The sequence below is a fragment of the Euprymna scolopes genome, chromosome 25, assembly GCF_053919585.1.
Source record: "Euprymna scolopes isolate OS-2025 chromosome 25, ASM5391958v1, whole genome shotgun sequence".
Lineage (NCBI taxonomy): Eukaryota > Metazoa > Mollusca > Cephalopoda > Sepiida > Sepiolidae > Euprymna > Euprymna scolopes.
Window position 1 is genome coordinate 72,851,860 of NC_136506.1, and position 25,844 is coordinate 72,877,703.

General features: G+C 30.2%; 1 protein-coding gene across 3 annotated transcripts in view; it reads right to left on the minus strand.

The window, feature by feature from the left end:
• Nucleotides 1–617: 617 nt before the first annotated feature.
• LOC145247432 (uncharacterized) overlaps nt 618–25,844 on the minus strand; it is a 209,505-nt gene continuing 184,278 nt past the window's right edge. For all 3 annotated transcript variants that reach the window (XM_080109194.1, XM_080109193.1, XM_080109195.1), the window contains 9 exons: nt 23,877–23,940; nt 18,175–18,309; nt 15,085–15,182; nt 12,262–12,348; nt 10,694–10,851; nt 7,188–7,339; nt 2,812–2,942; nt 2,178–2,258; nt 618–710 (listed from right to left, as the gene is read on the minus strand). In XM_080109194.1, the coding sequence (XP_079965320.1) occupies nt 663–710; nt 2,178–2,258; nt 2,812–2,942; nt 7,188–7,339; nt 10,694–10,851; nt 12,262–12,348; nt 15,085–15,182; nt 18,175–18,309; nt 23,877–23,940 (954 nt within the window). In that variant the 3' untranslated portion in view covers nt 618–662. The remainder of the gene's footprint in view (nt 711–2,177; nt 2,259–2,811; nt 2,943–7,187; nt 7,340–10,693; nt 10,852–12,261; nt 12,349–15,084; nt 15,183–18,174; nt 18,310–23,876; nt 23,941–25,844) is intronic.

Sequence of the window (25,844 nt, forward strand, 5' to 3'; positions counted from 1 at the left end):
ATAGTCTTTTCTCTTCTTTCTTCATTTATTTAAAAAAAAAAAAAAAAAAAATCTAGCAGACAATCCTTCTGGCCGATTCCACAGCCAAGTCATTTGCTAGTTAATGAGTGTTCGTTTTTTTTGTTGTCTTTTTGCCAGAATCCAACAAATTTTGTCTTGGGAGGGGAGCGGGTAGGCAGGTAGGGGTTGAGGGGTGGCGAACCCCGTGGCGTAATGCAATGCGCTCCTCCGTTTTAAGTGTTTTTTTTTTTGTTTTTTTTAGGTTTGTTCTAGCAGCGGATAGCACAAAGATTGTAGCATTGGCAAATACTGTAATTGAGGTGACAACTGCCTTGATACGGAGCTGACGTCGTATTTGTCCGGAAAGAGCGATGAGTACCACCAACCTCTGGACCAAGAATTCATCATCCTTCATGGGTGTTCACAAAAACCTGCCAGGATCCAAGAGTTATTTGTGGTCTCTTACTGCCAGCGTTTTCTTTAGAGTCGTCAAAAACAAATCTGGAGAAATAAATTAAGTTTCTTAAGATTTTTGTTTAAATCATTTTTGTTTCTTTAAATTATGTATGACTTTTTTTTTCTTTTTCCAATTTGTAAAGAAAAAAAAATGAAAGACATGGGGTCTAATTTGTTTATTTCCGTGAACATCGTCATTAATTGCTTCAACTGGTTTTTCTTCGAACTCTGTATGCAGAAACTAATAGCGTCATCTGAAAGATAAAATAAGACAAAGAAGTTATGCATATGTATTTATTTATTGTAATACAGTATACTAAGCTTACTATTTTTTTATGTTACTTGAAGTAGCCTGTAAAAAATATTTTTGACACCAGAGAAAGAATTGTACATTTATAAAAAGAAAAAAAAGATTAAATTTTATCAAAATAATCCTTTAAATTAAATGAGATATCGCAAATTGAAATTTAAGGCATACAAAAAAGACTAAGTTCAGTATTTGTAAATATTTTCTAAAAAGTAAAAATCTTTGACCAATTTAGCAAGACTTAATTTTCTTAGAAAACTTTCCATTAATAATTAATTTTCTACCTTAATGCTTTTTTGTGACTCTAAGATATTTTCATTACTGTGGCATGACAATTAAGTAGATACCATGAGTGCACAGTGAACAAGGCATAAAAAAAGAACTAAGTTCAGTATCCCCCCCCCCATTTAGCCCTAAAAGTCTTTAGGAGGATGCCAAATCCTGGTGAAAATTAGCAAATGATGCAGTTTTAGGCCTTAACATATGTAAATTTAAGTTCTGTACCATGCAAAAGAAAAAAAAATTAATAAGCACCCCCCCAACATATTTACATTTGAGTTCAGCACCATGCAAAACTGCTAAATAGACATACACAGAAAATTTTGGACAAATATGGTAAAATAGTTCCAAAAAAAAAAAAAAAAAAAAAAAAAAAAAAAAAAAATGGAGTGATTTTATTCGTCCTAAAAGAGCCCCTGGAGCACAGTCAAGAGTTATCGCAAAGTATAGACAAACAAAATTATATAGAGATCAGTTACGACTTTTCAGAAAGTTTTATAAAAATCCAAGGCATCAATTTTTTTAAATAAGCACAAAAGTGTCAATTTTAGCCATTTTTACCAGAAAGGCGCCTTAAGAAGGAGCAACCGGAGTTTTCCCCGGAAAATCCGTTCTGTTACTTTTTTTTTTTTTTTTAAACTCATATGTGGTACAAAATTTCAAAGGATTCCAAGCCGTAGTTATTGAAAAAGTGTGAAAAGATGAACGGGTGGACAAGGGTGAATTTACACTTACCTCCAACAAAGAACTCAGTAAAGTTCTAAATATAACCCAATATTTAATAACTATCTGCCTATTAACATCATCATAGACACAACATCAAAGTCTCCCATTTTTAACACAGACAAGATTAAATTTAGTACAAGATGTCTTTAAGACTCGCACTAAACATCAATTCTATCATTCTCTCCATGCAACATATCTTCAGTCACCGACTAGGTTTCACTTGTATGCAGTGTTTCAACACATCTTCAGTCACCGACTAGGTTTCACTTGCCTGATACTCTTCACTTTTTTGTTGGTTCAAGTTTCAACCTTTTGCAATAATCACAATAAAAAGGTCTAGTATATTGCAACATAATACACAATAAAAATAGATTTACTTAAAATACAAAAACAAAACACCTTTACTTACCTTTGCATCTGGTTTGATATCGATTAGCAGCGTGTTATCACCATATCTGAGATTCCTGAACGACGTCACAAATTTTGATGGCTGCAAGAAAAAGTTTGAGGTCAAATTTGTTAAAAAAAAAAAAAAAAAAAAAAAAAAAAAGTTTTAAGAAAAGAATGAAAAAAAAATGGTAAAAAAAGGTAAAAAAAAAAAAATGAAAAATTATTTTTTTAATTAAAACAAAAAACAAAAATAAAATTATGAATTAAAAATATAAAATAAACAAAAATAAATAAATTCTAGATTTGATTTCATTGAAATCAATTTTTTCACTGGAAAACAGCCAATAGAGAATGGGTTAAACAGACATGAGTGCATTGCGTATCTAAATTCTAAAGATCTTTCCATGAGAGGATATTTAAAATCTATATATGCAAGTTCTGCATTACCGGTAAAGCCAAAGCGTCCAATTTCAAATTAATTTCACACCATAAACACACCATGTTTTTTTTGTACACTGCTTATATACAAAAGCAGTAAGATTAATTTGCAACTCCCCACTTAGGATGGCCCTAATTTACAGTGTGCTCTTACATCTTAGTGGAATCCTGCTTGCTCACTGGGAACAAAAATAAAAAAAAAATTAAATACTTACCAATGAAATCTGTCTTTCTGTCACTCCATTTAAACAGACGTTAGTAACGACGGATTCTCCTTTTAATCGGCATCCAATATGAGCTGCTCCAATGTCGTGGACATGAACAAGAAAAAGTAGGTAAGCCTCATCTAAAAAAAAAAAAAAATTAAAATAAAATAAATTCACATGAAAATAACATGATATTGCCAGTATAAACTTAACTGTTTATATTTCGCTATTTATGTACAGGATTCCTGTTTAAACTAATTAACTGATCATTATGAATTTTGGAATGCAGTTTAAGTATTATGCCGAGGGGGGAAAATGGGATGAAATTCCTTTGAGACAATTCAGTCCCGATTAAAAAATCAGGACTATAGGTATTTAACATCAATAAATTAATTCCTCATATTTCAGTTTCTTTTTAGATGTTAAAATATGGGAACAACTTCGGAATCTTTCTTTTAAACTCGAGAATCTGCACAAAAATTCTAACAGAACCTTTTATTACTCATGATTTCTACCTAGTAATAACTACAAGAACAAAAGCATGCTACCCTCATGGATTAGTTACACATTTTCAAAAAGTTTTATAAAAATCCAAGGCATCAATTTTTTTTTTTTTTTTAATAAGCACAAAAGTGTCAATTTTAGCCATTTTAACCCAAAAGGTACCCCTAGGGGGAGCAACCAGAGTTTTCCCAGAAAATCCATTCTATTACCTTTTTTTTTTTTTTACTCATATCATGTTTAATGTTTGCGCAAAATTTCAAAATAATGGGTTCCATTTTAAATTCCGTGCAGATTCCTTTGAGTTCGACGAGATAAACCTGAAGGTTGAAGATCATATTGACAGAAACGTGAACACTTAAAATAAGAACAGTAGTTTGAAGAATCAAAATATTTATTACTCTCACTGTAGGTTGTTTTACTCCATCTTCTCATTGTTGTACACATTCTATCATTCTCGCTTCCATTACCCTTTCTCTATTTATTAATAGTGAAAGTCAATAAAACTATAAAATACCAGATTGGAATAGTTCATTATGAACAACATTTATTAATACTGTTCAAGACATTGCACATTGACAATAATTTTAAGAGTGTTTGTTAATATTCAATCTTCGTCGAGTCATACCAAAGACTTAAAAAAAAAAAAAAAAAAAAAAAAAAAAAAAATGCTTGATAACCCCCCCCTCATTTTTTTTTTTTTTTTTACTTGGAAATCACTTCAAGGCCCAAAGGCAACTCGAGTATAACAGTTAATGAATGCAAGGTGGTAGCATAGTAATCGTTAATTAATTGTTAATAAACAAGAAATAAACATTTATATTAATGTGGCGATTATATGAAACTTGGCTAGGACTGAGGCATGTATCCATAGCAGATTTTGGTGATAGAATTTTAAATTTTACATGAAAGCAATTTTTTTTTTTAATAAAAACATTTTTTTTAAATCAGTACATATATAACAAACGAAAAATCTTATCTTTGACCATTATCCTGAACATCCCTTAGAATGAAATTGGAATATTCCAAATGCCCAATATAAATTACTAGAAAAAAAAAAATCTGTCATGACGCACATAAAAAAATATTGAATTTCAAGTGAAACAAATGGTACCCACATAATTATCAGGCATCAAATAGTAACATATCCAAAAATTACAAAAATAAGGTAGAAAAATAATTAATGAATAAAGAAATTTGTAAAATAAAGTAGAATCACTGTTACGCTTACTTAAAAAAAAAAAAAAAAGTTGACAGGGAAGATAAATATGTTCTGTTGCTGACGTCACGTGATGAACATAATTCAAAATGTTAGATAAATTTTATTCCACATGTATGTTACTATTTGTGACGTGACAATTATGTAGATTCGAGTGATGGGACGATTCCGATACAATTACAGATTCCGATTCTTTATGAATCTCTAAATATTTAACTGCAGAGTTGTATTTTTTCTGACTACAGTAGCAAATATTTTTGTAAACATAAAAATATACTTGTGGGAGACGATCTATTGATTTTAGCTTCACTGGTGGTTTAAAATCAATAAATATTTATTACTTTATCATAATTACCGAACATTTAGCTTTAAACAAAATCAAATAAAAAGACAATTAAAAAAATCGTTTTGGCATTGGAAAATTAGTATAAATTTTTCCGATTCCAATACCTTCAAATATTCCGAATTTTTTGATTCCGATCAATTGTCCCAACGCTAGCAGATACCATTTGTTTTACTTTAAATTCAATATTTTTTCATTCCAAACAGACCTATGTCGCAAATAAGGAAAACTCTTCCACATTCTGATTGGATAAAAAGCAATCTCGCTAATCAACCAAAAATTCAAAACAATATGGCAGTTTTAGCTTTCAGTCAAATATTTTTTCATAAAAATAATCACTACAGATCCGTCAAATTTACAGATAAAATATTGGGTTACAATTTTAATGCATGTGTTAATGTTCTGTAACAAACTTTATTTTAAGCTTTAAATTTTTATGTAAAATTAAAAAAAATAAATTTCTTTTTTACACCCTCTGAATACACATGGACTATTCTCGCTCAGTTGATTAAGATTTTACTTGTAAAGATTATTTGTAATATGATGATCTATGTTAAAACTATAAAATAATTTTAAAGACTATTCAAATTAAAATGTAGGGTATTCCAGGAGTCTTAGACGAATCTCAAGACTTTATTGCTATTGAATTATATATGTTAAATAAAAGCGACATAATTTTAAGGCTAAATTTATCAAGTACAACTTTAATATTAATGATTAAAGCCTATTTTGAATTCTGGATAATATATTTTATGAGTCTTTTTCTTCTCTTTTAAAAGATTGGTTATTGTAGACTCATTTTCATCAAACCAATCCCCATGTTTGGTTTTCTTAAAACCAAGAATTTCAGTTCCTTTGCTATATTCTTGTAACTTGAATTGTTCCCAAATTCCATCAAATGAGATATTAATAAATGAGGTTCTAAGAATTTCACACGCTTCCTTATTTTGTAACTTGAGACATCGATACGTTTAAGCACTTTTACTCCATTGGCTCTGACCTTTTTCTTTATACACAACTTAAGATTAGCACGAACAAGATTTTGATCAGTGTCAGTCTGCACCCTGCATAACTCTTACAGTACACATATCCTGAAGATCACATTTGCGCATGATGACATAATCAAGAATATGCCATGTTTTGATCTAGGGTGTATCTAAGTTACCTTGTGAATGGGGTTTTGTTGGTAGAAGGTGTTGCGTACTGCAAGATTATGTTCAGTGCACAACTGCAATACTAATGATTACTACAATACTATCTCATTGATTACTGTACACGCAATAGTCCTTATCCCTGAGTGGCCTCCAGGCCTTGATAAGTGGTGACCCCCCCATGAAAAAAAAAAAAATATTAGCATACTTTTTAAAAAATAAAAGTTGCTTCGGGAATTGCTGCAATGCAACATGCATTCCGTAGACATTTCAATAACCTCCACCTCGCCACCATGAGTATTCCTGGCTGGAAGTCAATTGTTTCATGGGGTAAACAACTTCAATGAAACCTGGCCGCCCACAAACAGCAAGGGCACCCCCAAAACACTGACATGGTGAGAATCTGTTTTAAGATCTCCCCCCAACAGTCTGCCTGCAAACATGCATCTGCTCTTGGGCTGTCTGCTCGTTCTGTGAGATGAATCCTTCATGAAGAATTGAAATTTCATTCCCACAAATTGATATAGTGCAGGAACTTAACCTATGCGATTTTATTACTTGTGAAAATGCACACGAGGCGCTTTTGGGCTTGCCTGATGACACTGGTTTTCTTTCAGGATCTGTAAAGAAGTAAACCAAGCGCTATTGGAGTCTGAAAATCCCAGAGAACTTCATCAATGTCCTCTACACGCACTACGTGTAACTGTTTGATGTGCACTATTGCGAGTTGGCATACTTTCATCAAGTAGTTTTTTTTTTTACAGCAAGAAAAAAAAAAAAAAAGTTTCGATTTTTAAGAAAAGCTAGTATTAAGTGAATTTTTTTTTGAGATCTTTAGTTCAAAACCAATACATACAATATAACCTTTTTTCGATATTTTCATTTTTTAATGTCTTGATTAGACTGTACAAGTACCAATTACATTTTTAGAAAAAATACATATAAAAAAATGTATTTCGTGGGGTGGGGGGTGGGGGACTAAACTATCTTTTGCGCTAGTTGATTATTTTTATGAAGTTCTTTTTGATTTACACATCTTTTTCTCTTTAACCCAAAAGCACTTTCAAACACAGTGAAAAGGGGGCCTTTAAGAATGGCTGACCTAAAGATTTTAAAAACTTTTAATCAGTTAAAGTAGGTTGATGGCGGCAAGATTACGAAGAATACTTACATCGTTCACATTCTCGCTGATATTGTCGGAAACAGACTTGGACTTTTCGTCCCCTTGCAAGCGCCATGCACTGAGTGGTAAAAACTTCCGTCACAAGTTCGTGTTCTCCTTTCAACCAAGCATTTATACAGTCTTTCATTTGGCTCATATACCTGAGGAAGAAAAAGATTTTAGATATGAAAATTAACACATTGGCTTTGGTAACTACTGTTGGGACGATTAATTGGAATCTGAAAAATCAGAACTTTTTAGCATATTGAAAAAAAAAAAAAAAGAAAAAAAAATAGAAAAAAAGAAAAAAAAAAGAAAAAAAAAAGAAAAAAAAAAGAAAAAAAAGAAAAGAAAAAAAAGAAAAAGAAAAGAAAAAGAAAAAAAGAAAAGAAAGAAAAGAAAAAAAAAGAAAAAAAGAAAAGAAAAAAAAAGAAAAAAAAAAGTATTTTCTTATGCCAAAAACGATTCTTAATTGATTTATTTTTTTGGTAATTTTGTTTAAAACTTTATTATTGATGGTATTAATGATGAAATAATATTTATGGATTTTAACTTTGAACTAAAATCTACAGACCAACCGCACAATTGTATTTTTTTACGCTGGCAAAAGCATGTGCACATACTACACCACAAAAACCCATGTAATAAGTAGAATAATAAAAAAAATTATTGCTAAATATTTAAAGATTTTAAAAGAATCAGAAATTGTATTGGAATCAGTAAAAATTAGAATCGTCCCATCACTATTTTTTTATTTTACACACACACACACACACACACACACACACGATGATTGCAATGTCTTGTCAGACGAGTCCCACTCCCTCAGACACTTAAAGTCCATGAGCTCAAATGCCTGAGGGAGTATCTATACAAAGATGATGTTACAGAGCTTTGTATGACAGCTAAGTCTCTCTCTCGGTTCCAAATGTTGAGATCCAGCAACAAATCAAACTGCAGAACCGCTTAATGCAAGTACTGGTCTCCCGCTTTATGTTTTTTTTAAAATCAGATTTGCTTCTCCTAGAAAGGTTGCCTTCACCATGGCTTATGGGAGCCCTCTCCACTCCAACACATATATACATACACACAAATATACAGTGCTAGTTGGCCGTTGAAAGGTCTTGTTTTTAATCTTTCAGGGAGACTAGCCGCCCTCCTCACCAAACAAGTTTGGTGGGGGGGAACCAGTTTAGTTGCCGGTGACCCGACCATGAGGCAGGTAGTACTGGGTTACATGGTACCAGTAGCATATGACATGACCTGACCATGTGTGTGTGCGTACATATATACATACATATACACACACACACACACACACGTGTGCGCTTTTTATTTTACAACCAAGATATTAACTTAGTTCATTACAGTTGTTTCCACAGACAGAGGAATACCCTGCCTGCTTTGTCGGTTGGTTAACGTTAAAATTCATTTTAACTTTAACCATCCAACAAAACAGAGGGTATTCCTGCCTGTGGAAATAATTGTAATGGACTAAGTTAATATAAGGTTGTAAAATAAAAAACATTCAACTCTACTAATGTATTGAGCACTTTTTATGCCACACACACACGCATATATATATATATATATATATATATATATATATATGAGGGGAACATGTTTACGCATAAAGTAAAATTTAATTATTGACCTCGTAATCGGATTTAAGCATAGAAATAATGGAGATAAACTCAATTTAACATGTTTTACATGCGGGCACATACTGCACAGCTTTTATCAGTAATTTCATTAATTAAATTAAAGCATGTGTATACAGTGTGAAGTGAAATGATAGAGAATGATACAATTTTTTTTATATTTAGAGTCTTAAAAAGTTTTAGATCTGATGACCTCAGAGGAAGATTAAATCTGAACAGTATGTGGAGACGTGAGCAGAAGAGTAAGACTTCGATGTTATGACCATGTTGAAAGATTAGATGAAAGTTCTTGGGTTAGTAGATGTAGAACAGTTGAGGTAGCAAGGTCAGTTAGCAGGAGAAAGTAAAAAAAACAACAAAAAAAAAAAAAAACACGGAAGGCAGTGATAAAGATAAATTTGAGAAAAAGAGGGATAAATAAAAACCTGGCCAGAGATTACTTTGGAAATCAATTTTTAAAAGCATTTAAAAATGTTAAAAGAAAATATGCCAATGCATTCATGCAACACATTAAAAATGCATCATTGTAGACATTTATGCAAAAAATCTATACCCCTATAAATTTTTAATTTCTTTTGTTTTAATATTCATATTAAAAAACATTTTTTCTATTTATTTAGAAAGAAAATACAACTGTCGTGGATTCATCTGCAAAGGATCTAATTAATATGCATATTCCTTTAAACATTCATTTTAATTAATTCCCTATTAGTTTTTTTTTGGTTTTCTTATGGGATGATCATTTTTAGTTAACTATTACGTGTAATTAGGTTCATTACTTGTGTAATAAGGTTATAGTAAACACAAACCTTTTTCTATATATTTATGTATACATATATATATATATATATTTATTTGAAGAATTTCGCCTACCAAACTCCTGTCAGTTTTTGGTCTACAGACATGAAACTTAATATATAGAGTATTCGAACACACGCTAAACTTTATATTCAGATTTTAGCTGGGGAAAATCAGTGCAAAACTGAAAATTAAAGAAATGGAATTTGCCAGGTGAAAGTTGAACGATGGCATTACAAATACGCATGCGTAACATAATAGATATTGGTTCATGTTTTAATTGCAGAAGACATGCCTTCATAGCTCAGGCATAACGTCAAAGGAAAAAGTAAACTAAACTAAACGTTTTGATTTCAATTCTCGGCGGTGGTGCACGAGTCATTATTTCTTAAAATCATTACTATATCTTGGGTTCAATATATTAGAAATACAAAATCTGCATTAATCAAATTATATTTAACGACCGGACAATGTCAGGCGGCCTGCTAGCATATCTCTAAAATCATGCCAAGCCGAAATAATGTTCAATTTGTTTGCATTTTTAAAACTTCTACAGAAAATGAAATAAAATTTCAGTTATAAATTAATTATATTCCTCTTGCTGGTTTTAGTTTTTCAATCATAATTGAAAAATGCATGGCAGGTTGCCCAGGCAAGACTAATATATATATATATATATATATATATATATATATAAATATATAAATAAAAAAAACAACAGACAGAGAGAGAACGGCAGCAATGAATGTTATTGTACCTATTTACAATGCCTCCCCACGGGACAGAGTTAGAAACCAGGGTAGTTTTTTAATGAATGTTATTGTAGTACCATACAATATGGTACAAAACTACCAACTGAAATAATAAAAATTTTACACATCAGCTAAATTTTATTTGGGTCCAACTTTTTAAATCTTACAAGATATTATAATGTTAGACTAAAAGATTTTCTTTTTAACAGTTGAGATTTCCTTGACCTAAGTATCTTAACATGTGCAGAGATTGCAAGTAACAAATTTAACAAAAAAAAAAAAAAAAAAAAAAAAAAAAACATACTTATCATGAAACGTGGTCAAAATTTCTCGCATGCCCTGGAGACTTGGATTGCTACGGACCAGATCCAAACTATTAAGATTATCTCTATTCTGGAACGCCAAATTAGCACCATGGTCGAGCAGCAGTTTCACTATCTGAAGGTTGCCACCATAAATAGCCTGAAAAAAGTAAGCAAAGACAAAACAGTTTTACAAAGCCCAAAAAAAAGTGAGAGAGAGAGAGCGAGAGAGAAAAATAGAAACTTTCACTTGGAAAACCACACAACATAAAAAAAAATAAAATAAAGGAGCAGTTGCTTTTTTATAATGACTAATATATTTCCATGTAATTCAAGTCAAAAATGCATGAAATTTAAAAGAGAAACGTCAATACAGTATCGAGTGCAGAACTTATTAAAAAGGAATAAAGAAAAAGTCACCTTGATTCGCACAACAAGAAGGCGAACAGCAAGATCCACAGAGTTTAATCAAAATTAAAAATAGGCCAATAACCTGTTTGACTAGTTTCTTTTCTTTAGGACATTTCCGTCAAGTCTAGTCACCAAGAATACTAACTTAAAAAACACACAGTAATATTACTCAAGACCAATACGATATGAACAGGAGGAAGATATAGTTATAGTTGTACTAGATGTCTATCCGGTGTTACTTGGGATGCAGTAAAGTTATTTTAGTTTTTAACTTATTTGCATATCTTTAAACTTCCGACACTTATGCAACTAGAAAATGGAGCTGTCATACCTGACTGATATGGGACATGAAATAAAAGTAATCTTAGAAATTCGTGTTCGCAATGATTTCACAGAGCTGAGAGGGAAAAGATAAAATACCAAGGTTTTATGTACGGCATGTAAAGAAACTGGAATCTTAAGATCTCCATAATTCCAATAGTTATAGGAGCAAGACCCTTATCCTCGAGTGGTCTCTGGGCCTTGATAAGTGATGATGCCTATGTAAAATGTTTTTCTCAAAAACCAACCACCTCGCAAATATACAAAGTGAGGCAAATGCAAGAGGGATACAACTACATTTAAAGGGATGGTTAGAATCTTGAGATCTCTCTGTTGGAATGTCTGCCATCTGGTAAGATGTCCCATCCTCAACTAAAACAAAATAAATTCAAGAAAAATAAAAGTTTAATTATAAGGTAGACAACTCCCATTATGTTCAATTAAAATATGAACTATTCTTTCTTGCTGGTTTACTTTATTTTTAGTTAAATTATTTAAAATGTTTCAGGGTCGCCACCAAGAAGTCATGTTCCGTGTTTTAAAATAACGGTTCTTGTACAGAATAGTGGATTTTGAAACACATTTCAGGTGAAAACATATTTATGAGTCATGTCGAAATTAGTACAAATTTTAAAAATTAAAAATACATGAAAACATGGGCTAAATCAATTTGTTTTACTCACAGTTGTGTGTACGTGGGGTGGGCAGAAAGATACGGTCTCTTGCATGCTAGCAAACACATAAGATCTGAAGGAATCGATACTGTCAATTACAGTACATGGTTGGTTGCCACAAAAACGCAAATAAAATGAACACTTTTTTGTAGAGCTAAACTCACTTTTATTAAAGCCGTTTCTCTATTTGTGGTATATCTTTCAAGATTTGCTCCCAGCTTCACAAGTACTTCCACTGCTGCAGCATCTCCCTACAAAAACAATAAGACAATATAAATATTAGTGAAAAAAATAGGGTGGGGAGAATGCTGAAGTAGATGTTTACCAGGATTGATTTATTTTTCATTATTTGTGCAGTTGTGTTAAATTAGGAGATAAAACACCTAATGTTAAAAAAGTCTAACATACCAACAATTACTTTTTTCTTGTATTTGAAAATATTAGAAAAATCAAAATTGTAATGAATATTTTATCAAATGATTAAAATCATTTTTTTTACCCCCTGGAACTCTTTGTGCGATACATTTTTTCAAATACTTTTTTTTAGTTTAATTTTTTTCTACGCACTTTTTCTGGTGGTATTCACCCTGAGAAAGAATACACCTGGTCTTGTTGACTGTTTTAAGCTTAAAGTTAATATATATCAAGTTTGAGGAAAAAAAAAAAAAGATTTCAATCATTTAATAAAATATTTCATAACATTTTTTGTAATATTTTTAAAATCAACTGTGCGAAATGTGACTAAGCTCATATTAATTTTTTTTTGATGGGATGGGAAGAGGAAGATTTAGGAAATTTGAACTCTAGCTCTTCCCTCCCCACTCAATGATGGAAAACACATTGTAACAGATTCAGGGTGGGGGTGTTATTTCCTTGAATACAAGCGTCATTTTTGACAAAATTTTCAAGAAAAAAAAAAAGAAAAAAAAGCACAAATTCCAAATAAATAGTCTTAATTAGCAAAATATAAATTCTATTTGCAATGATTATAAAAATAATACTTTAAAATAATGTATTCAATTCTAAAAAGTTGTAGCAGCCCTTTTAAGTAGATTTGAAGATCAGAACTTCAAGGGCGGGAGGAGTGGTGGCGGGGGTTTAATAACTTTTATGTTAAGTTCCATTTGATTTTGAAGAATCGCATAAGCAAAACTGAAGCATAATATTCTAGTGAGCAATACGTGGTCAAGCGGTCAAGCTGCAGGTTTATTCCGCAGTAATCAAAAGTGAACCATTCATCAAAAAAAAAAAAAAATTCTGACCGTATTTGATATGAAAGGGTGGTCTTAATATTTTGGAAAAGATGCAAATTTAGTTCAAACTACACGTTTCACATTTTATTTTGAGGGGAAGGGGGCTTCTTTAGCTCGTATACTTCTGTGGTTTCATTTATTTTCTCATCTTATGCGGGAGTGAGTGAATTTATATTTTAGTAGACTTTATGGAGTGGTCTTAAGTTTTCTTTCTTCAGCTTTGTTTTTTTTTTTTTGTTTTTTTTCTTTCTTTCAATTTCAAGCCCGGGATTATATCTGCCATATGCTAAAATCAGAAATTCCCAAAACAATATCACTTAATAGGGAAATAATCAAATATTAAAAAAAAAAAAAAAAAAAAAAAAAAAAAAATTGTAATTAACATGATTAGTTTCTCTCCAAGTAAAATTTTTATTTTCTAAATATAAAAATATATACTATTGCCTGGGAGAAATAACTTTAAACTTGAAAGGTTGCAGTTGATTTTTTTTTTATTTTTTACTTGTTACTTCATTTATTTAAACTTTCTATGGGAGAGAAGGAAGGAGGGGTCCTGTTATTTTCTAGTTTCAAGTAGTTAAATAAAAGCATATATATACAAGTTCTTTTACATGTACTTTACAAACAAAACAGCAAAATAACATGGACTATTTACAAAACATTAAATGCACAGAGACTTTGACCACTTTGCATTGGAAAGTTTTACAGGGACAGTATACATAATTATATATATATATATATATATATATATATATATTATCAGGGCTCTACATAACGAGTGAAACAATCACATTTGTGAGTGATTTTTCAAAATGGCGATTAGAAATGCTTATCTTTTGGCGATTGTATTTCTTTTTCACTAACAATCTTCCAAAGCTCACTACTGAGTGAAAAATATCTTTTCAACTTATTCTTTATATATAAAACGAACAAAGTTAAATTATTTAAACAATAAGTTTAATAGAATATTTTTTTTTTTTTTTTTTAACAAAGGCTGTTTAAAAAAAAAAAAAACATCTGAAGAAATTAATTAGAATGTTTATACCTTCAAGTATCAACATAAAATTTGTTGTATATTTAAAATAACACTTAAAAAAAAAAAACAACAACTTTATAATGTACATACTCATCACAGAATGAAGATGTCATACTAAAAATCGTGTGGGTTTGGCTAGTAACTTTTCTATTTGGCTAGTAAACGAAAATATTTAGTTGTCGAAAGTCAACTACAGATAAGTGTGTCTATAGAGCCTTGTATATACAATTATATATTTTATATCCATAAGCTTTTATTTCATCTTAAACTCAGTGTAACTATACAACAGATCCGCTGAATGCCATTGCCCAGCATCTATCAATGCGGCCAACTGACCAGCTGCATGAATAAGCATAAATTTTGCATTCATCAGTACTATTTCAATTGACTTAAAGATTTGACCAAGCATTAGTGCTTTAAATGAAAAAAAAAAAAAAAAAATTATTCCCAAACAGAGTGACTTCCCCTTTATAATCCCCATTCAGCAATAAAAATGATTTCTTTTATCTTCTGTCAGGTAGACTAGAAGCAGTTTGCAAGATCATGTAGTATGCATGCCTTTTAAGAGGCTGGGGGGGGAGAGAGATAGAGAGATAGAGAGAGAGAGAGAGAGAGAGAGAGAGAGAGAGAGAGAGAGAGAGAGAGGGGCATGATTCTGTCATAATACGATTAACCCCTAAAAAGTATTGACAACTTACCCTTGTGCAGGCCAACATCAGTGCAGTCTCTCCATTACTCAATGATTTGTCCAGTTGAGCTCCAGCAAGTGCCAAGAGTAACGTTATGTCGTTAAATCCTGAAAATAAATTAAAACAAATAAATTAATTAAAACATAATAAACACACTAGGCTGGTTTGATATGTTTGCACATAGAATGTTTTAAATATAGATGGCAATACATGTGAATATATATATATATATATATATATATATATATATATATATAAAAGAGAGAGAACTATTAGGTTAGTGCAAAAATGTCATTTGTTAACATGAAGTGGAATGTCAAAAAACAGCATTTTTGTACCCTAAAACAGAATTAAACAAGGCTTCCCTTTGAATTTTGTGTGAAAAAAAAAAAAGTATAATTAAATAATGGATGCATTTTAATTTGCGATATTATACATTGATGAAGTCTTTTCATGAATATTTGTGATATTTTACACATCATAAAATAGTTCTTGAAATGGGTAGAAACAATAGTGTTTTTCACAGAAACATCAACTGTTTCCGCGATTAATTTACTGCTATAGTTTCCTAGAGGTTAATCCAATAAAACTACGACGTTTATAACAAAAGTGCTTAATAACAAGTAGAGCCATATCATTGTATAAATTTCTTTATACAAACAATATTAGCTACATATGTGCATACATCTTTCAGCTGTGATTTCTTTTGAAATTCACCCCCTCAGGCTATGATCTTTACTTTTTAGTTGAGACCATGACCCGAGGATGTTGGATTTTGAAAGAAATCGCAAATAATATGTATGCATATATGTAGTCAATTTTTGCATAAATAAATATATACTATATATATATATATCTCAACCAATAGTTATCACTTCTTACACTGATGATTGCATAAGCTAAAACATTAGTCAGTATAAAATTGTTAGTATTTATTTAAATTAGTTATAAAGCCTTTTTAGGAAAGGATAAAAATATCAGTCAATTTCAGCGCAAATAGTTTAGACTATAATTTGTTGAATATTCACTGCTTCCTGTGAATGTGCCAACAAGCCATTTATAAATAATTTGGGACTCGTACAAACAAGATATTAAACAATGAAAATATCGAAAAAAGATATCCATTAAGGAATGAAGTTCTCTGAACAAAAAAAAATAACTTTATTTCATCAAGTAGTTGTTTTTTTTTTTTTTTTTTGTTTTTCTACAGCAAAAAAAAAAAAAAACAAAAACAAAAAAGTATTTATTATACCGAGCAAAAGGTTTGATTTTTAGGAAGAAAAGCTAGCATTGAAGATGGGGAGGGAGTGTCAGTGCTTTAAATGAGTTATCTCCCCATGACGTGTTCAAAAAATTCAAGATGGCTAACTTCAACACGCTGTCATAAAAACGTTTTTCTGCTGTAAAAAAACAAAAAAAAAAAAAAAAACCCTAAAAAGCTACTCAATCAAATTAAGTGAAATTTTTTTTCGGAGATCTTCAGTCCAAAACGGATACGTATAATATAACCCTTTTTTTTTTTCTCTCTCGATATTTTCATTTTTTTAATGTCTTAATTAAACTGTACCGATAATTTTTTTTTCCATTCTTGTATTAATTGCTTTAATATCCGTCCCTCCGGATTAAGACGCACGTGTGTAAAGTTCGCCGTTTACTGCATCGCATCCTTTCGCCATTGGTATGGAGTTTCTCCCAGGCGTTATCTCCTTTTGCTATTGATATGGAATTTCTCCCAGGCATTACTTTGTTTCTTTCGCTGATGGTTGAGTTTCTCCCAGGCGTTATCTCCTTTCACTGTTGATGAGGGGGGGGGGGTCGTCCGCCGATACCTCCTATCTCAACGGCATTGCTGCCTCTGGGGTGGGACTTTCGCACATCCGTCTGGCAGCACGGCCAGCGGCGACTGTTTAACCAAAAAGGTCTCTTCTCTTTTTTTTTCTTTGTCTCTCTCTCTCTCTCTCTTCTCAGTATCTTTCTTAGTCCATTTCTTTCCTTTATTCTTCGTTGCCTAGCAACCCGCACGGGTCGATGGGTTTCTGGTCAAATGACCCGGTCATCTCGCTAGCTTGCATGTCAAAAGGCTTTTCTAACCCCTCTCTCCTTTCCTATACTCACTGTCTCTTTCTCTCTCGAAACTATGTTCATTTGCCTCGGTGATAAGATAACAAAAACGATACATTTCTCGTTAGCCCGAAATTAAATATTTTGATTTTTAATTACGTAATCCAAGTTATGGATTACGTCACAATATATATATATATATATATATATATATATATATATATATATATATATATATATATATATATATAAGCAAAAGTACCCGTCGTTGACTGGGTTCAAAAACAACCTACAGAAAATGGACTGATTTATGAAAGTATGATAGGTTATGAAAAGGAAGGGTTGTAAAGAGATAGCTTCGAATTTGGGGGTATCAAAACCAAAGCAAAATATGATGAAAGTAAAAATAAAATAGATAAACCCCATAATTTATTATACCATACCTGTTCACACTGAAACACTTATCACCATATTCTGTGGATCTATATTAAAAAACCTTGTTAAACTTTGTGACATATTTCCATTCTATGGAGGTCAGGTGCGAACGCAGACCCCTCAATTTTATCATACCATCCCTATTTAAGTTAAAACATACTTACCAAAGTATTATGTACATCTATATCAAAAACACTTGTAAACGTTTTTTTTTTTTAATTTTTAAATTTTTTTATTTCCATACTTTGTGGACCAGGCACGTACGCAGACCCCACAATTTTAATGAATCATCATTATGCCAGATCAAACATACCCATTCCTGTATCTCAATACATCTTCACATTACTAATGTGATCACTTTTCTATAATAGTCAACCATATAGGAGCCTATCCGTGACCAGATACACATACACACACACACACACACACACAGCTTTATTATAGAACATTTTATATTATAAAACGATAGAATGGACATCCTTTCCTGCACATTCCAAACTTACAGACTTGTGAATGCATCTACAAACTATTAATATATAAAAAATAATAAAATTTAAAAAAAATGTTAATTTTCGAAATGATTAAAACCTGAAAAACTTTTACCTCGCAATATTGATTGCATTATCAAAGTGTAGCCATCAGCGTTTGGGGATTCGAGGTCATAATAGAAACGGTCTCCTCTCAGAGCAGACTTTAGTCTATCATAATCACCTGCTAAGACAGACTGAACAAATTCATCTGAAAATAGAAAAAAAAAGTTTATGCGATCGAGATTTAGAAATAGAGGCAATGGAATGGTAACACAAGCTAAGGAAAATTATCAGATTCCAACTAAAAAGGGGGGGGGGGTATACGAAAAATACCCTAGAGGAACAGGTGGAATTGGCATATCAAATTTTTTTGTTTTTGTTTTAAATAAAAATCCTGTGAATCTGTATGTCAGCCAGATTTTAGAAAGTAGACCTAAATAACATTGCATCTGATATATCGATATTTGGTTCTGCTGTGCCACTTTCTTTTACTTTCAACATGTTTTACTTAGAACATCAAAATGCCTTTCAGATTAGTTAAAAAATAAAAAAAATAAAAATAAAATCAACGCTTGTTTGGAATAATGAAAATCGAACAATTGAATTTTAACTAAAACCACTTAATTATCAAGTCGAAATTAACATAATACTATATTACAGCGATCCACAATTATTTTAAAATTTAACTTGGAATCTTTATTATGTAAGTAAAACTTGTAATTTTCTACTTTATCAATTTCTGTAATTTCGGGATATTTTACTAATTTCGACATGAGTAAATAACATTACTTTTAGTTGGAATTAAATTTCATGATTCTTATTAAACTGAACAAACACCAAAAACTTAGTCTGGTTATAAAGATTGTTACAATGGCAACAGTTCTAAATGATTATTTTCAAATAATGTAAGGAGAAATTTTTACAACCTAAAATATAACTTGCCAGTCATGATTTATCAATTCAGCATCTCATTTTTATATCAATACTCTTTAATTTTATATTTATTGTCTATATGTGTGCAACCAGAAGTCGTAAACCGGATGTTGGGTTACAACACCCGTTACAAGGTCATTTGAGTTTTATAATTATATAGATTCTGTAATTTTATATTTATTGTCTATAGACAATAAATATAAACTTGCATATTTAAAAAAATTTTTTTTACTTTTAATTTAAATCGGTCAGACAGATTTTAGAAATTAGGCCTAAATAGCATCGCATTTGATGCATCAATATCAATTTTACCGGGCATTGTTTTGTTGTACATATTGTTACAAATACGTTTTTGTCATATTTAATTTTTTTGCAGGAAGGCCATTAGTGGTTGCCCAGAATTCTCCCAATATTAAAAAAAAAAAAAAAAAAAAAAAAAAATCCTTGATTTATGCACTCATGACAGAATGAAAAGATATTCCAAAAATCAAATTCAAAGTTTTATTTTTATAAAGAAAATCATTTTTAAACGATTTTAGATGATTGATGGGAAGTTGTAGGCATTACAAGACTGATCTAACAAGTTTGAAGTACTGTGTTTTTTTCAAGATGGCACCGCAAGAGTCCTCTTTTTGCATACTCATAAAAAGTTGAAAATAGAACTACTTCATTAATTTAGATAATTTTTAGAATATGATATTTTTATACCATCACGAATACGGACATCAAAGTTTTTTTTTTAAATTTGGTTTTTAATATAGTGAGAATTCTGGACAACAACCAAGCCATCTTTTCAGCAGCAAATTTTATGACCAATAGCAGCCATTTTATTAGCAGCAATAAATTTTGATATTAATAGTAAATGCAAAGATATAAGCCTATGGGGTAAAAATAAAATATGAAATAGAGATACATTTCTCAACCACTAACCACTGCAAGCCCAACCAGACTCCATGAATTTTCTGACCTAGAGGGCAAGAATATGTTCTAATTGGTGCATAGAATATTTTTCTTGAGATAATTTAGCACAGGGTATTAATCTATTGTAGTGACTTTTTTTTTTTTTTTTTTTTTTTAGTCAACAAATTGACCGAATCATTTTAATTATATGGCAAAATTAATTTTCAGTGAGAGGAAGAGAGACCCTCCCCACCACAAAAAAAAAAAGTAAAACAAGCCAGTAAACTCGGTCAAAATAATTAAGAAAAAAAAAAAAATAAAAATAAAGACCTAAAATTTAGTAAACAATTCCAAGTAGAATTCTGCTACAAGGAGAAAAAAATATTCATGTAAATAATGAATGCAAATAAACTTTTTTACTCTTTTACTTTTTACTCTTGAACACTGTATAAAAACATTCGGAATAATTTTGTTTTCTCTATTTGTTCAATCAAATCAAATATTCAAATTCTTTGGGTTTTGCATCTCATGCCTTTTCTTTTTCACCTTTTAAATCACCCTTTCCTCCTAAAAGGAAAGGAAAGATAAATAAAAAATTATTCTAGTTGGCTAGTCAAAGATTTCTGGAACTGGTTGGATCTTTTAAAGTTTCAGAAGTCAAAAATTCACAGAAACTGGGTGAGGTTAGCATTCATCTATGAAAAATTAAAATAAGGTCAAGTAGGATTTATTCCTGCCTAATTATAGGAGGATGGGCAGCATTATTCAAATAGATGAAAAAATTGGAATTTCAGCAAATTTTTGTTGACTAAAAATAAAAGCACTAGAGTAAAAACGTTTACAAATAAATTAAACATCGATATATAAATGAATTTACAGACGATTTTTCTTGTATTATATATGCTTAAATATATTTTAGTTTACGCAGAGAGTAATACCGACTATCATACAAGGGGTGTGCAATAAACAATGCCCCTGATCCACTTCCAACTGTCTGATCTAGCTGAAATTTTGCATGTGCAATAAGTTATATCTCTGCGGGTTATGTGGCAAATTACAGCTCTGAACTAATTGTAGTTTCTGTTTTACAGGTGTTTGAACTGAGTTAGGTGTGAAATGGAGCCTGTTGAATGTCGAGCAGCGATCCGGTTTTTGTATTTGAAAGGACGCACACCACAGGAGACTTTTGATGAAATGAAAGAAACTTATGGTGATAATGCCCCATTATGACCTTGTAAAACGCTAGCATCGTGAAACATGGCCGGAAGTCTGTGGAAACAGCTACAAGACCTGGTCGCCCCCTTTCTGCCATTGGTGAGGCATCTGTCCCACAAGTTGAGGCTGCCATTTTGGAAGATCGGCACATTACTATTCGTCAAATAGCCCAAGATGTCAAAATTAGTACAGGGTCTGTGAAAACTATCATTCATGACAATTTGCATATGCATAAGGTGTCTGCCAGATAGATTCCCAGGTTGCTCACACCATTCCAGAAGCGAGAACACGTCGAGTGCTCGAAGATGAATTTGGAGATATGCCAAGAAGAGGAGTCAAAGTTTTTCAAAAGACTGATTACACAGAATGAAACCTGGGTCCATCACTATGATCCAGAGATCAAAGCCCAGTCAGTGCAGTGGAAGCACTTGGACTCACCACCTCCAAAGAAGGCAAGGGTGCAGCCCTCCGCTGGCAAGGTCATGCTCAGTCTTCTGGGACCAGGACAGAGTAGTGATGACAGATTTCCTGTCAAAGGGTACCACAATTACAGGAGCCTATTATGCTTCACTTTTGAGGAAATTAAGTGAAGCTATCAAAATCAAGAGGCGGGGCAGGATCAGCAAAGGTACCCTCCTCCTGCAGGACAACGCTCCAGTCCACAACTCGCATGTCGCCAGATCAGAAGCACAGGCATGTGGTTATGAAATCATCCCTACTCTCCTGACCTTGCACCCTCTGACTTTCACCTCTTCTCAGCCATAAAGTTGTTTTTGAAAGGAAAGCGTTTCCCAGATGATGCAGCCTTGATTTCTGAAGTCACGTCGTGGTTGGAGGACCAACCTGGGGTGTTCTACAAAAAAGGTCTCCAGAGCTGCATCAAACACAATGGGAGAAATGCATAACTCTGGGTAGTTCCTATGTAGAGAAAGACTAATAACTGTACCAAGTTTTGTTGCTCTACTGCTATGGGAAGTGGGTCAATTATTGCACGCCCCATGTATTGTACTCAATGGATCCTTGGGATTAGCTAGAGAGATGGGGTCACCAACGTAGTTCTCTCTTGCTTTAACCTGCTTACAATGTACACACTTCTGAAACTGTGCTGACTGGGGTATGTCACCAGAATGAAAAATGGCAGAATGCCAAAAGACATACTCTTCGGCAAACTAACTTCAGCTAACAGAAAAATAGGCAGACCCCATTTGCGCTACAAGGACACCGTCATTTGAGCTAAGGCCACATGCATATCATAGCTCAACAAATTAATCGACTTAAACGTCTAAATGTATTGTGCATGCATAAAGGTTACACATTAGTTCAACTTATGACAAGTTCCAATTTTGATGTCTTAGCACGTATTTTATTTCTGCTAAAAATTAAATCGAATTTGTTCCACAGGTCTGCATATCAAGTTTAAAATCTAGACCAAAAATTGATAGTTTGGTAGAAACTGTTTCCATATACACGGACAATATATGTGTGTGTGTGTGTGTGTGTGTGTGAATAGAAAAATTTGGTGAAATCTTTGAAAACATTATGTAAGCTTAATTACAATATCTAGGAAACTAAATATTTTTTTTTTTAATAACCGATTTAAAATCTTTTTTCTGTTGGCTTTTGGTTGTGATTTTCATTGTAAAAACAGCATATTTGTAGAAGACTTCGTTCTTTTTATTTTTTCCTTCTCTTCATTTTGTTAATAAAAATGGAGAGAGAGAGAAAAAAAAAAAAGAAACAACTTTTATAAATATCTTTTCATATTTTTTTTAATCGTCTAATAAAAAAAATATATCTGGCTTTCTAAGTGTGTGTGTGTGTATATATATATATATATATATATATATATATATATATATATATATACACACACACATTGAAAATTTCCAGTCACAGCATCCACTTTGTTAGGAATTTATTTTAAAAATAGTTTAGATCTGATATTTCAAAATTAGACAATATATTACATCATTCAAAAAAAAAAAAAAAAAAAAAAAAAAAAAAAAGTGACTGACGGACAGACAGACAAAGTCCCTTATATCATGAGTGGATAAGCAAATATTTTCTAATTGGATAAAAAAAGTTCATTTGTTTAGATTTATATCATCTTTGAGATTATTTCCACATGTGAACACATTTTTCATATTTCTATAATCCTGTTTTCAGGGTTATTAGTGATATGTAGATAAATATAAGGTGTTTTATTTATTTTTTGAGGCAGCAAACTTTAAACTGACAACTACTTTCTTTAAATGGACATTTAGCAATTATTGGTTATTTTGAGTTCAGCTTGGTTTGGCAATTCATGTAGTTTAAGCATAACAGAGCCATATGCCTCATGATACCATCAATATTTGATGAACGAATAATTTCATAAACTAGTCACCTCGTTCATGCGATTTAATCCCATTAGTTATTTTTATTTTTTTTGGGGGGGGCGGAGATAAGTAATGTCTCATGTCTATGCTAACAAACCAAATGCAATAGACTACTTGGAAAACAATATTTGCATGTTATTCCAGAAATACAACCTAATTTAATGCATAGTAATGAAAAGTGGACCTTTTGATTATACCATATACGTGGGGGACATGTGGCTGAAATTATATTTAAATTATAGATGCCAAAAATTAATCTTTGGAATAAACCACATTTGTAGAAAAAATATTTTCAGTTATATGCACAATATCTCCATTATAATAAGATTGAATTTCATACTGTACTCACCTTTACTGATTTGGATTACATTGTTAGATAACCTGGCTTTTTTGGCTTGGGGAGGGGATGAACTCTGAAGATAGAAAAAAAAAAAAAAAAGTTAAATCTTGAAGTGACAGTGAAAACTTTAAAATAAATAATTAAATAAAATAAATAATTGAATAAAATAAATAATTAAATAAAATAAATAATTAAATAAAATAAATAATTAAATAAAATAAATAATTAAATAAAATAAATAATTAAATAAAATAAATAATTAAATAAAATAAATAATTAAATAAAATAAATAATTAAATAAAATAAATAATTAAATAAAATAAATAATTAAATAAAATAAATAATTAAATAAAATAAATAATTAAATAAAATAAATAATTAAATAAAATAAATAATTAAATAAAATAAATAATTAAATAAAATAAATAATTAAATAAAATAAATAATTAAATAAAATAAATAATTAAATAAAATAAATAATTGAAAATAAATAATTGAAAATAAATAATTGAATAAAATAAATAATTGAATAAAATAAATAATTGAATAAAATAAATAATTGAATAAAATAAATAATTGAATAAAATAAATAATTGAATAAAATAAATAATTGAATAAAATAAATAATTGAATAAAATAAATAATTGAATAAAATAAATAATTGAATAAAATAAATAATTGAATAAAATAAATAATTGAATAAAATAAATAATTGAATAAAATAAATAATTGAATAAAATAAATAATTGAATAAAATAAATAATTGAATAAAATAAATAATTGAATAAAATAATTGAATAAAATAATTGAATAAAATAATTGAATAAAATAAATAATTGAATAAAATAAATAATTGAATAAAATAAATAATTGAATAAAATAAATAATTGAATAAAATAAATAATTGAATAAAATAAATAATTAAATAAAATAAATAATTAAATAAAATAAATAATTAAATAAAATAAATAATTAAATAAAATAAATAATTAAATAAAATAAATAATTAAATAAAATAAATAATTAAATAAAATAAATAATTAAATAAAATAAATAATTAAATAAAATAAATAATTAAATAAAATAAATAATTAAATAAAATAAATAATTAAAAAAAATAAATAATTAAAAAAAATAAATAATTAAATAAAATAAATAATTAAATAAAATAAATAATTAAATAAAATAAATAATTAAATAAAATAAATAATTAAAATAAATAATTAAATAAAATAAATAATTAAATAAAATAAATAATTAAATAAAATAAATAATTAAATAAAATAAATAATTAAATAAAATAAATAATTAAATAAAATAAATAATTAAATAAAATAAATAATTAAATAAAATAAATAATTAAATAAAATAAAATAAATAAATAAAATAAAATAAATAAAAGTAATTCATCAAATAAACTTGAAAGACATTTTCAATTCAAATAAATTTACAAATAATTTATATTATTTAAACTACTACCCTTGTTAAGTTGATCCTCCAAAGAGAGACATTTCTAGGGAATATCAAATTCACAAAGGTCTCCACATGTATATTCCGGTCAAGGGAGATAACAGATTTTTGTGGTTCTTGAAAAGAGGTGTTGATGTCCTCTTAAACATAATATTCCCAAACGATTACCCATCTGGTACTGACCAGATTCAATTTGTGTAATTTTGGTGGATTAACGTTATGCTGTAAAAGAACAAAATTTGTATTTGGATTCTTCGGACTACTGTTCTCATCTTGAGTGTCATTTCACAAGGTTTCAGTTGATGTAACCTCCGACCTGTATCTTGAACTCGGGAATTTGAATGGGAGTAGCATGCTCTTTTCTGTCCTAAGTAATTCGCAATTGTATTTTTCAGTTGCCCACTCTGGGGATTGAACCTTTAAGAGAATATCACTATTTACAATTGAGTTTTCCAACTACTCTAACCACTGCAAATAACCAATCCTCATCTCAAAAATTAGAGACGT